The following is a 13,697-nucleotide window of genomic DNA, read 5'->3' as shown; positions in this document are numbered from 1 at the left end:
AGTTAACAGATAAGATAATAGAGAAAATTGTAGAAACAAAAGGTTTTGTTGAAGAACAAAATGACGTAGGAGAACTAGAAAGTTCAGATGATTTAGGAGAATCAAGTTCAAATGAAGGAGATGAATATATAGAAAGAATATACAGAAATTATTGGTTAGAAAACGGTTATGAAATTGATATTGAAGAAATAAGACAAATAATTAATTTCAGAGTGGAACATGAAATAATGAAAACTAAGGATTTTATGGAGAGCTATATGAAAATTAAGGAATTAGATGATGAAAAAATAATTGGAGAACTTAGAAGATGGTATACTATGAATGCTACAGAATGTCCGTTATGTAACAAAATGATACTGAAGAAAGAAGCAGTAAAATACAATAAAGAATTTACAGGAGAAATATGTAAAAGTTGTTCTGAGAGAGAGGAGAATGATGTTAGTGAAACAGAACTAAGAGTAAAAAGAATACAGAAAATATGTGAAGAAGCAGAAGTTGAAGTAACGGAAGGAGAAATATTACAAATGATAAATATGGGTCATACAGATGGTGAAATCTTAAATTGGAAGTTTATAAAGTTATTCCAAGAAAATAAGAATGAATTGGAAGGAGTCATAAAAGAAATATTAGATAAATATTTAGAAGAACAAATAGAGACAGAGGGAAACAATGAAGAAGAAGAGGATACAAATAATAATTCAGAAAAGATTGGAGAAATATTAGATCCAGAAGAATATGAGATTTGGGAAGGAAATTCTGAAGACTTCGATGAAAATGAAGTCGAAAATAATGATGAAAATATTATAAATACAGAAGGTTTTGGCTTAAGTCAAAATTCAGATTCGAATAATTCGTTGAATATTAAGAATTCTGATATTGAAAATTCTGATACAGAAATTGAACTATCCGATTACAACTTACAAGATTTATTTCAAGAAAATATATTATTAAACATGGCAACTGAAATACAAATGAGAAGAATGCTTGAAAATGCTTTAGGATTAACAGCTAATGCATTAGATAATGCATTAGAAGCAGGACAAACTATAGTAAATAGAATTGCAACTGCAGGAAATGGAGGAATAGTAGGTATGCTAACTTTTAGTAGAAAAGAAGATGAAGATATTAACGATTGGATTAGACAGTTTGAAGTAGCATTTACAGTAAGTGGAAGAACAGAAGGAAATATAGGAGGAGGTGTATACAGTCAAAATAAAGCGAATATAGCAATAACCTGTTTAAGAGGAATCGCATTACAATGGTATAATGAAGAAAAAGAAAGAGTAGCAGCCAATCTAGTAAACTGGTGTAATCACAATGATGATAGAAATTTAAAAAATAAATTAATTAATAGATTTACTAGAGAAGATGTTAAAAGAAGAAAAATGATAGAATTGACAAGGATTAAACAAGAAAAAAATGAAAGTGTTGAAGAATATACTAGAAGATTTAGGTCAATATTAAGAATTGCAATTAGAGGTCAAGCATTACAAGATATACAGTCAACTCTCTTTATAGTCACACATTTGGGACAGTCCATATTTGGTGATTATAAAGAGATGTGACTATATAAAAAATTTCTTATATTTGTATATCATAATTCCGGCCAAAAATTAACATAATTTTAGCCAGAATTATACTTAAAACTTTATTGTATTGTAACTTCGCCAATATTAATCGTAGAGTGATGATCTTACCGCCATTCGATTCGTCTTGATGAGACGGTTCTAATGGTATAAAATACGTCGAAATCCAATCACTAGATTAATTTCCGAAATTAAAAAAATATTAATGGTTTTTGTGTAATAACTCTGCCAATATTGATCCTAGAAAGACGATCTTACTACCATTCGATTCGTCTTGATGAGACGAATCTAATGGTATAAGATACATCGAAATCCAATCACTAGATCAATTTCCGAAATTAAAAAATATTAAATGGTTTTTAAGTAATAACTCTGTCAATATTGATCACAGAGAGATGAGCTTACCACCATTCGATTCGTCTCGATGAGGCGATTCCAACGAGCTATAAAACGTCTTTTTACAATCACTAGGTACCGAGAAATCTAGCAAAATGTTAAATGGCGCAGTAAACGTAAATCAAGAAATATTATAATGCTAATGTTTAACATTTTGTTGAATAACTCGTCAGCCAGTGGTCGGAAAAGGATAAAACTACCACCATTCGATTCGTCTCAGTGAGACGATTCTAACAAGCTATGATATATCTTTGTATGATTATTAGATGCCAAGTTATTTAATATATTCTTTATATAATTGTGATTATAAACAGTTCTTTTTAATATAAGATTTTTGAGGATAGGTGTGATAGTGACTATAGATAGATTGTGACTATATAGGATAGATTTTAATAATAAAGTGTTTTGAACATTCAACTGGTGTAACTATATAGTAGAATGTGACTATAACGGAAGTGACTATAGAGGGAGTTGACTGTATATCAAGTAAATTATTATATTCAAGGGTTAGAACCTACATTGGGGTACCAAGTTAGAAGAAGTAGTCCAACGAATTTAAATGACGCAATTAATATAGCAAGAAGAGAAGAAGAAGCTAAAAATGAATTGATAATGAAAACAATGGGTATAAATATAGAACAAATAAGACAAGAAAAGAATATAGAAGAAATTTTAAAAGAAGAAACGAATAAAAAAAAAGAAAATGAAATATATAAAAAAATGCAAAAGCCAGTTAATGAAAAAGATATTGCCGATGAATTAAGTAAAGCGTTAGAACAATTTAGAGCAGAAAAAATAGCTATGGGAGAAATATGGAATGAAATAAAAAATCAACAAAGAAGAAATATAAATAGAAATACAAATACAAGAAATGCAAGAATTATGAGATGCTATGAATGCAATAAAGTAGGTCATATAAGACCAGAATGTCCACAATTAAGACAGAGAAATAATTATAGAACGCAAAATAATTTTAATAGGAATAATAATGAAAGAAGAAATAATAATGATAATAGAAATATAAATTTAATGGATCATGAAAAATATTACGATAATAATAGAAATTATGATAATAGTAATTATTATAATAAGTACGAAATATATAATTATGAAAAAGAAGTATTTCCAACTTTAAGAAGTGGTAGAAAATATGGAAGAGATTTAGATAATGACTATAATGAAATGGAAATTGAAGATGTTCCAATACCACCAAAAAGAAAATATGATATGAAAATGGATATTGATGGTAAAAGAAAAGGAGGATTTTTTAATAAAGAAGATAGAGATAAAGCATACCAATCAAGAAGAAGACATAACCAATGTGAAAGATGTGGATTAAGAGGTCATTTTATAAAAGAATGTCCAAATCCAGGAATGAAAAGAGGAAATAAAAATATTAGAGTATGAGTTAATGTACCACCAGAAAAATATGTAATGGATATGTTTAATGAAAAAGCGAATATAACATATGGACAAATTTATAATGAAAATCCAAAATTTAGAAGAATAGCTAGAAATTATGATGAAGATGATAATGCATGACTACACTCGGACCAACAAATAAAAAGTGCAGATAATAAAAGTGAAACTAGAGCAATGAGAAGTAAAGTTATAATAAAAGGAAAATTAGTATCAATAATAATAGATTCAGGAGCATCAGTCAGTTTAATATCAGATAAATTAAGAAAAGAATTATTGTCATTATTTAATCATGATCATAACATTTATTTATGTATATAATTATATAATAGAATTTTATATAATAAATAACATATCAGATATTATTATTACTTTAATAATTATGGCTGTGTTATTTATTATTTTCAGATTACAGCAAATATAAATAGTTTAGTGAAATGATTCTGTTTATGATTATTTTGATTACATCCTTCCTTTTTTTGTATATCACGTGATTATAAATTTTCCAATAATCTTTAAGTATTCTAATGACAAATGACTAAATGACAAAGGATGCAAATGACAGTTAAATGATACCCAATTATTTGGCATTTGTCATTTCGCAAATAACTCAAATGCCAAATGCCAAATGATTGGTTGTTATTTAACCAAATGACTTCTAATCCGAAAAATGGTTAAATGACCAGGTCATTTCTGAACACTGATACATTATCAAAATTTATATAAAAGCCTAAAAATCAATATTTTCAAATACAAAAATTAACTAAAACTTGGCCAAAAATAAGCTGAATTTTTAATAGTTAGAAAAATTTAAAGTAATTTGATAATATTGCATCAACCAGTGATCAGAATTTAATGTTTTATAGCTTGTTAAATTCATTTCATCAAGACGAACATTTTGATAGTAAGTTCATAACTGAAATATTTATACAAAATTGATTGAGAAATAATATTTTAAAAACCTTTATTTATTATATAAATTATAACAATTATATACAGTCAACTCTCTTTATAGTCACACATTTGGGACAGTCCATATTTGGTGATTATGAAGAGATGTGACTATATAAAAATTTCTTATATTTGTATGTCATAATTCCGGCCAAAAATTAACATAATTTTAGCCAGAATTATACTTAAAACTTTATTGTATCGTAACTTCGCCAATATTAATCGTAGAGAGATGATCTTACAGCCATTCGATTCGTCTTGATGAGACGGTTCTAATGGTATAAAATACGTCGAAATCCAATCACTAGATTAATTTCCGAAATTAAAAAAATATTAATGGTTTTTGTGTAATAACTCTGCCAATATTGATCCTAGAAAGACGATCTTACTACCATTCGATTCGTCTTGATGAGACGAATCTAATGGTATAAGATATATCGAAATCCAATCACTAGATCAATTTCCGAAATTAAAAAATATTAAATGGTTTTTAAGTAATAACTCCGTCAATATTGATCACAGAGAGATATGAGCTTACCACCATTCGATTCGTCTCGATGAGGCGATTCCAACGAGCTATAAAACGTCTTTTTACAATCACTAGGTACTGAGAAATCTAGCAAAATGTTAAATGGCGCAGTAAACGTAAATCAAGAAATATTATAATGCCAATGTTTAACATTTTGTTGAATAACTCGTCAGCCAGTGGTCGGAAAAGGATAAAACTACCACCATTCGATTCGTCTCAGTGAGACGATTCTAACAAGCTATGATACATCTTTGTACGATTATTAGATGCCAAGTTATTTAATATATTCTTTATATAACTGTGATTATAAACGGTTCTTTTTAATATAAGATTTTTGAGAATAGGTGTGATAGTGACTATAGATAGATTGTGACTATATAGGATAAATTTTAATAATAAAGTGTTTTGAACATTCAACTGGTGTGACTATATAGTAGAATGTGACTATAACGGGAGTGACTATAGAGGGAGTTGACTGTAATTGCAAATATAATTTTGACTATAATTTTTGTGTTACCAAAAATTTCACTGTGTTATTTTGGCTATAAATTTTAAAGCTGTTAATCTGGAACCTATAAAAGTTTCAAGTTTCGCCTAAACTTCTGTGACTTTACCTGAAGCCTTAAAGTCGATATCACCAAATAAATTACTATATGATCAGAAAATGATCGGTAAGATGATATAAGGATGTCTGCCCTGTTGTTTAGTCAATAATAAAACTAAAGGTCCAAAACTAGTTGGTAATAAAATTGAAATTTTTGGCAAAAAGGATTTAACTAGATATTACTAGCTAGAATTAGATTAGAAATTAGATTTATTTTATTTATTACAATGTATTATACCTTCACAGTCTTTATTTTGTTAATTAATCTGGGAACTTGGTATTGTTATTAAAAATCCTATTTGTTATCTATTATTTATTATAGAAGGAAGTTCCCTCTAGTTAAAATTAGAAATTTTCTTAAATTATATTTTTTTTCTTTTATTTTATAGATATTATTTAGAAGTTTTTTTTTAAAGTTTTTTTATATTTAAATTTAAATTTTTTTTTAGAGTATTGCTAAATATCACCAGTGGTGATCGTCATCACACCACTTAATTCTGGCCGAAAATTATAATTTTGGCCAGAGTTAAAAAACACATCATAATTTTTTTTTCAAAAATTTCAATTTAAATAATAAATGTGTAAAACAAACCTGAGTAGATACTAATCACACTAAAATTTTGAAAATTTGACTAAAAAAAATCTTTTTTAAAACAAAAAATTGTATTTTGCTTATAAAATCAAACTTTCCTATTTTTCTCAAAAACTATCTAAGCAACAGCCTTTATAATCTAAGGCAAACTTGTTCTACCCATAAATTTACATATAGTAATGATATTTATTATATTATAATTAGAATAATGTCACAGTCAAAAATTTTTGAAAATTCAAAAAATATTTTACATGTGGTGACGATCACCACTGGTGATATTTAGCAATACCCTTTTTTTTATTTATTTTATAAATATTGGCTTAAATGCAATACATTATCATATTGAATTATAAATTTATTGTATAAAAAAATATTTTTTTTTCTTTAATAAAAAAATTTATATTCAAATGCATAACAAATTTTAAATCCATAAATTTATTATCTTTTACTTTTAAAAAAACATTATAATTATATAATATAATTATCTATACTTAATATAAAATAAATAAATATATAATACATATAAATTATTTATTTAAAATATTTTTCAAAAGTAAATTCTAAAAATAATCAATTATTGATTCTCTAATTTCACTTTGTTATTAATTTAAGGAGAATCCTACAGGTAATCTAACTAAGTATTACCAATTTGACTTACAATCCAATCTAGTCCTTCAAACAAACTATAAATAAAAAATTGTTTAATCAATAAAATTATTCTATATCTGTAAGGATAAATGTAGAAAAATATTATTACCCGTCTCCAGTTAGTGCACAACATGCCTATATTTAATGTAAGTTTAATTTAGAAAAGGTTTAAGAAATTATCAATTTAATTTAAAAAATTTAAAAATTTTACCTGTATATGCCATTGGCGATCTCTTAAACTTGTCAGATTCAAGGCCTCAGATATCTGTGCAGCAGTTAATGCTCCTTTCATATCTTGTTTATTTGCAAAAACTAATAGTACAGCACTTTTGAGGTTCTATTATTTGGTTAAATAGATAAATAAAAATAAAAAAAAAAAAGAATTGCGCTTGGAATTTTGGGATTACTGATTTTAATTGTATAATTACCTCATCCTCCATCATTGTATGCAATTCAGTCCTCGATATATGTATTCGATCTTTATCAGTACTATCAATGACCATAATCACAGCTTTTGTTTTTATATAATAAGTTTTCCATGTTGCACGTAAAGAATCTTGCCCTCCAAGATCCTGAGAATTGGAAAAGAAAGCTTGAATTCGGGAATAAACTGATCTATTTATGAAAAAGATGTTAAAGGAACTTACCCACATTAAGAAATGTATATTTTTATAAATGATCTCCTAAATAAAATAAGTAAGTTTCTTAACAAAACAAAAAGAAATTCAGATCAAATTTTTTAATAGCCATAAACGCAAAATCATTACAGTTACCTCGACATTACTACCTATAGTTGGTGTTGTTACAACCACTTCATCTAATAATCTATTTTATAAGAAATAAAAGTTTCGGGCCTTATTTTTGTAAAGTATCGTTTCGTTGGAAATATCTTAAAATATTAAAGCTTCAACAGATATTTACAATTTATACAAAACTGTCGTTTTTCCCGCGTTATCTAAACCGACGAGCACGATTTTCACCTCTTCTTTACTGGTAAGTTTACGCCATAGTTTGGCAAGAACTATTCCCATGTTTTAAATCTAAGAAAGCTATAAAACGTTTATATGAAAGTTTAAATACTTGCATGCAGATCGAATTTGATTGGCTGATCTTGATTTGAATTTTAGATAAAGAATTTTTTTAAAAAAAATTTTTCTTCTTAACTCGTGAATACCACATTTGCGGTAGGTAGAAATCAACTTGATAGTTCTTGTTGTTGTGCTTTTTCATTCGTACAATTTATATTTATATCATGTTATGATTAAAAAATGTAAATTATAGAATGGATGAAATACATTTAGGTTATTTCATACTAGCTCTAGTTTAATTATCGTTTGAAAAAAATTAAAATTTTTTTTCTCCCTCTATTTTATCAGAACGTTCTTTAAGCTTCCTGACAGGATCCCCTTGAACACGTGAAAAATTCAAAGATGTCAAAGGGAGACGTTCGCACAAAAAAATTTGAATATTTCAATAAGCTTAAGACCTTGTTAGAAGAGTACCCTTCCATATTTATTGTGAATGTTGATAATGTCGGGTCCAATCAAATGCATCAAATTCGTCACACTCTTCGCCGCAAAGCTGTTGTATTAATGGGAAAGAATACAATGGTTAGAAGAGCCCTTAAAGGTCTTATCCCTGAAAACGCCCAATATGAGAAACTTTTACCACATGTAAAAGGTAACGTTGGGTTTGTTTTCACTAATGGTGATTTGAAAGAAACTCGGGATGTTATTTTGTCCAACAGGGTAAGATGTAATATATCAAAATCTTGCAATTATATTTGAAATGTCTTAGATTAATATTTGTTGGTGTAGGTTAAAGCTCCTGCTAAGGCTGGAGCTATTGCTCCTATCGACGTATTTGTGCCAGCGGGTAATACTGGCATGGAACCGGGAAAGACCTCTTTTTTTCAGGCTCTTGGTGTTCCAACCAAAATTGCTCGTGGTACAATTGAAATCATTAATCAAGTACATTTGGTAAAAAAAGAAACAAAAGTTGGTGCATCTGAAGCTACTTTACTTAATATGTTAAACATCTCTCCATTTACTTATGGGATGACTGTTACTCAAATTTTTGATAATGGCACTACATTTCATCCTTCTGTTCTTGATATTGAAGAAGATACCCTAATTAGTCATTTATTGACTGGAATTAGAAGAATTGCTGCTCTTTCTTTACAACTCCATTACCCTACACTAGCTTCTATTCCTCATTCACTTATCAATGGATTTAAGAATCTTTTAGCCATATCTGTTGCTACTGAATATACTTTCCCTGCTTCCGAAAAGGTAATAACTCTACTTTTTTAATAGAACCATGTGATGTTCGTTTAATTTGAAGGATTTAAAATGACTGTACAAAAATTACTATACTCTAATTTTTTACTGATGGTTTTATGTGAATTTTAATTATGTTATTCTCCTTGATTTTTCAATATTTGCTTAACCTTATTATTTTTGTTTAATAGATTAAAGCTTATCTTGCAGATCCAAGTGCTTTTGCGGCTGCCGCTCCTGCTGCTGCTGCTGCTGCTGATGAAACTAAAGAGTCTGCACCAGTTAAGGAAGAAGAACCTGATGAAGAAACCGATGAAGATATGGGATTAGATCTTTTCGGTTAAAAGCAAAATTTTTTGCAAATGTTGTCTTGGATTACTTTTAGGGATATAATCCGTCACTATTATGTAACTTAGAATATCAGGATCTTGAGAGATAACACGATAACGTGAATATTATTAGATTTTGTAATCATAAATTCAACTACTTTTTATAACCTTTTCAAAATAAAATATTATCTGAAACATTGCACTTTAAAAAATTTATTACAATGTAAACTGTATTTTTAGAAAAATAAATTTTTTATTATTTATTGTTCAGTTTCTTGACCTCCTAAATTGTGTTCTTTTAATAAGAGGTCAATTTCATCAGGTTTATAAAGATGGTAAACAACCTTATTTTCATCATTAAGACTAATAGTAGCGAATTCCACTAAACAAAAAAAAAAATTAATAGAAATAATTAAAATGAATGAGACATTACATTACATTACATACATTTTTCGCTACTTAGAGTAGTAGAATCCATTGTTTTACTTAAAACTTTAGCAGCCAATTCTTTAGCCTCTTTAAGAGTAATATCATCTTTATAATCTTGCTTCAATAAAGACTGTGCGGACGCGTTGTTAGCTCCAATACATGTTGCTTTCCATCCACCGTAATTACCGGATGGATCAGAATGATATAGTTGAAAACCATAATGACTATCATGGCCAGCATAAATAAATGATACACCAAAAGGACGCAGTCCTAGTAATTTAAAATATTTTTTTTTAATTTGCATCCAGAATAAAAAGGTCAAATTAAATAAAAACCTTGCCTCCATATTGAGTATATCCTTGTTTTAAATCACATAGTCTTTGTACTAATTGTTCAACGGGGATATCCTCATCATAAGTAAAAAGATACTGCTGAGCAGCTTGACGAGCATAATTTATCAAAATATTAGCATCGGCAGTGATTCCTGCTACGCCACAAATGACATTGCTTTTGTATCAATAAAAATTTTAAATTCCAATTCAATGAATGGAATTAATAATTAAATTAAATTTGAACTATTAAAATCAAAAGAATTAAATCAGTAAATTTAAATTACTCGTTTAAAAGATAAATTTTTTCGCTGGTTGTTGTCTGTTCCAATAATTTTGATGTTACTTTCTTCTCAGCAGCAATAACAATACCATCAGACGCGAGAATACCCAAAGCCGTACCAGCATGGGATATGGCTTCCATAGCGTATTCAACTTGGTATAGTCTACCTAATTAGTTAACAAATATCAAAATTATTCTATAAATTTAAAATAATCCCTTAATATTCTTTATTATTTACCCTCTGGTGAGAAAATGGTAGTTCTAGCATCGTATCTGCGAGCCATTTTGAAATTAAAAGGATTTAAAAGATATAAAATTTTTTTTTTTTTAAACGTAATTAGCCGATAACGTTAACAACGTGACATATTTGGTGACAAATAGCATTTCCTTTACTGCCAGTAATAGTGGAAAACAAGGGCGTGATACAAGTAGCTCTAAACTCCCAGCGGACGTTAATTTTTAATTGAAAGATCTGAGCGAAGCACGTGTAATACTCCAATCAAAAAAAAGTATATATAGTGCAGAGTTTGAGTTGAGGAGTTGAGTTGAGATAGCATTAATTATATCGTAAAAGATAAATAAATAAAAAAAATGCCATACCATGCTTTCCCAGTGCTCAACCAACAATTTTTAGTTGATACTAAATTTGAATTTATACGCGAATTAGGCCAAGGAGCTTATGGCGTCGTATGGTAAATCTAATATAAAGTTACAGGCTTTTTTAAATGAAACAAATCTATCTAATACTAAAATTCGTATTTTAATTAATGCTAACGCTTGAACGCTTATTTCAATATTTAACAGTGCAGCAAAAAATACCGAAACCGGCGAGCAAGTAGCAATTAAAAAAGTAACAAAAGTCTTTGAGAAAAACATTCTAGCAAAACGCGCATTACGAGAAGTTAAGCTGCTAAGACATTTTAATGGCCACGAAAATGTTAGTTTAAGTTTTAATTGCGATGATGAAATCTGTGACAAATAACATAAGACTTTGCAGATAACTAGTATGTTAGTGCTGACACTTTATTATTACATGTCATCTAGATTACATCAATCTTAGACATGGATATTACCAATGTTCAAGATTTCAACGAAATGTAACGTACATCATCCGACCATGGTCAATTTATCTTGTATTGTTATTTGATGACCCTTCCCATTTGACAATTTCATTTGATTGCGCACTTAAATTTTTTAATATTTTTACTTCATTATTAATGGACAAAAGTTACTTATTTCAAGAGCTTATGGAGGCTGACCTTCACCAAATTATACGATCCGAACAGCCATTGACTGACGCGCATTTTCAGTATTTTATTTATCAAATTTGTCGAGGGTTAAAATATATTCATTCAGCAAATGTTTTGCATAGAGACCTGAAGCCTGGTATGAAGATTATGCTAAAAAAATACTTAGTGTTAGCCATTCAATATTATGGCACATAATATGAATTTAAAAACTTTTAATCTGATTTTTATTTATTTAGGAAATCTTTTGGTAAATGCAGATTGTGAACTTAAGGTATAAAATCCATAATTTGGCAATCATTTCTATGGAATTTTGTCAGTAGCAAAGAGGAGAAGGATTATTTTAAGTTAATTAAGTTATTACGATGCTATTTCGTGATAGAAGTTTAACCAACTTCGAAAACATTAGATATAATATAATTATATTTACTAATTATTTATTTTATTGTTTATTGTTTAATGTTTAATATTTCACTTAATTAATAGATATGTGATTTTGGTCTCGCGCGTGGCTTCTCTGATTCGCCAGACCATAATGCTGGTTTCATGACTGAATATGTTGCAACACGGTGGTATAGGGCGCCCGAAATTATGCTAAGTTTTCAAAACTATACAAAAGCTAGTATGATTTGATATTTATATTATTTGGATTTTTATTTTGACATTCTAATAATTTCGTAAATAATTACGTTTTTTTGTTATAAAAATTTTTCAAGTTGATATGTGGTCCGTTGGTTGCATCTTCGCTGAAATGTTGGGCGGCAAACCTTTATTTAAGGGTCGCGATTATGTCGACCAATTGAATCAAATTTTGGGAATCTTGGGTACTCCTGATGAAGAAACCTTGAGGAGAGTTGGAAGTGAACGGGTAAAGTTGTAATGATATATTTATGAATTATAAACAAGAATTTTGACGAATGATTTTTATGCTATATTGCTAGGCTCAAATTTACATTAGCAGCTTACCAAAAATGCCAACGATTCCCTTTTCACAACTCTATCCAAAGGCAAATCCTTTAGGTAAATATTAATAATAATGTTAGTTAGTCAGTTAGTTGACAGATAAAAAATTCTAACTTCATTCTTAATTTAGCCCTCGATCTATTAGAGAAACTTTTAAAATTCGATCCAGCAACGAGGATTACTGTAGAACAGGCACTGGCACATTCATATTTGGCGGCCTATCATGACGAAGAAGATGAGGTAAGGCTCAGAAATGATTGTGTGCATATATTACGTAGTTGCTGACTTTAAATTTATTTACAGCCTGCTCATGAACATATGTTTGATTTTTCGTTTGAAAGCGTAGAGTTAATAGAAGATATGAAAAGTGAGTTTGAAATAACGTTTATAAAAGATAGGTATTAATTTCTTGTTAAAACTTTCATAGAAATGATTGCCCAAGAAGTTATGTCCTTTAAAGCTTCAAAACAAGCAGCCTTGGGTTTAAATAGACAGCTGGGCCGTAAATCAAGGTGATCAACCTTTTTTTCATTTTAATTTTTTTTTTACATATTTTTTCGTCTTGATGCTTACTGGCGTTATTTATTTACAAGTTTGTCAGCTCCTGACCGAGATTCATTGTCTCAACAACGTCAACAAAATAATAATCGTAATTCAATGTATGAGTATGGTGCTGCTAGCCAACACGCCGCCATTCCTTCAGCAAGCATGGAAGTGGACGAACAGCTAGAACAAGAACTAGGCGGACTTGTTAAGGAAAATGCGCATCACTTACAGTAATTATTTTGTTGGTCATAATCATTTTCAGTTATCTTCCGACTTGTTTGATTGGTTTGATTTATAATTTAATTAAAACAAAATGGAAATAGAGCAAATACCTATTCTAATTTATCTTGTATTTTACACTACTAATATAAATAAATCTAAATTAAATTCAGGTTTAAAATAACGGTGCATTTAGATCATGTAGCATGTAAATTAAAATTTTTATGCAGTACTATACAAAATTTGCTAGTGATGATTTTCATAACTTTCATAACTTAATAAAATTTTGCACATCAAGAATTACGAAATCGCACACCTGACAAGGTAGCTCACGTGAAAGTGACAAAT

The 13,697-nt window shown here is 28.7% G+C and overlaps 5 protein-coding genes across 5 annotated transcripts; 3 read left to right on the top strand and 2 right to left on the bottom strand.

Moving 5' to 3' along the window:
• Positions 1-2,603: 2,603 nt before the first annotated feature.
• Positions 2,604-3,389, top strand: OCT59_024556 (uncharacterized protein; the record flags this gene model as incomplete). Its single annotated transcript, XM_066135506.1, has 1 exon — positions 2,604-3,389. One exon carries the CDS (start codon positions 2,604-2,606, stop codon positions 3,387-3,389), a length of 786 nt encoding a protein of 261 aa, XP_065991517.1.
• A 3,085-nt stretch (positions 3,390-6,474) lies between these two features.
• On the bottom strand, positions 6,475-7,767 carry OCT59_024555 (uncharacterized protein). The gene is made up of 7 exons (XM_025322685.2): positions 7,647-7,767; positions 7,499-7,550; positions 7,373-7,408; positions 7,154-7,297; positions 6,937-7,062; positions 6,835-6,860; positions 6,475-6,760 (listed from the first exon to the last, which is right to left on the bottom strand). The coding sequence occupies exons 1-7, from the start codon at positions 7,754-7,756 to the stop codon at positions 6,712-6,714; spliced, it is 543 nt and encodes a 180-aa protein (XP_025165728.1). The 5' UTR covers positions 7,757-7,767; the 3' UTR covers positions 6,475-6,711.
• A 106-nt stretch (positions 7,768-7,873) lies between these two features.
• On the top strand, positions 7,874-9,602 carry OCT59_024554 (60S ribosomal protein uL10). The gene is made up of 4 exons (XM_025322684.2): positions 7,874-7,909; positions 8,102-8,473; positions 8,543-9,016; positions 9,196-9,602. Exons 2-4 carry the CDS (start codon positions 8,156-8,158, stop codon positions 9,346-9,348), a joined length of 945 nt encoding a protein of 314 aa, XP_025165727.1. The 5' UTR covers positions 7,874-7,909; positions 8,102-8,155; the 3' UTR covers positions 9,349-9,602.
• Positions 9,526-10,708, bottom strand: OCT59_024553 (protein with putative role during mitosis). Its single transcript, XM_025322683.2, has 5 exons — positions 10,613-10,708; positions 10,379-10,541; positions 10,103-10,269; positions 9,781-10,032; positions 9,526-9,715 (listed from the first exon to the last, which is right to left on the bottom strand). The coding sequence occupies exons 1-5, from the start codon at positions 10,656-10,658 to the stop codon at positions 9,594-9,596; spliced, it is 750 nt and encodes a 249-aa protein (XP_025165726.1). The 5' UTR covers positions 10,659-10,708; the 3' UTR covers positions 9,526-9,593.
• A 208-nt stretch (positions 10,709-10,916) lies between these two features.
• Positions 10,917-13,654, top strand: OCT59_024552 (uncharacterized protein). Its single transcript, XM_066135505.1, has 11 exons — positions 10,917-11,066; positions 11,179-11,311; positions 11,419-11,471; positions 11,603-11,760; positions 11,861-11,895; positions 12,108-12,243; positions 12,338-12,489; positions 12,563-12,641; positions 12,715-12,824; positions 12,888-13,096; positions 13,178-13,654. Exons 1-10 carry the CDS (start codon positions 10,966-10,968, stop codon positions 12,987-12,989), a joined length of 1,059 nt encoding a protein of 352 aa, XP_065991516.1. The 5' UTR covers positions 10,917-10,965; the 3' UTR covers positions 12,990-13,096; positions 13,178-13,654.
• The last annotated feature ends 43 nt before the right edge of the window (positions 13,655-13,697 follow it).

The sequence above is a fragment of the Rhizophagus irregularis genome, chromosome 4, assembly GCF_026210795.1.
Source record: "Rhizophagus irregularis chromosome 4, complete sequence".
NCBI classification, from domain to species: Eukaryota; Fungi; Glomeromycota; class Glomeromycetes; order Glomerales; family Glomeraceae; genus Rhizophagus; species Rhizophagus irregularis.
The sequence above is the reverse complement of the archived record's forward strand: the minus strand, read 5'-3'. Positions and strand labels throughout refer to the sequence as shown.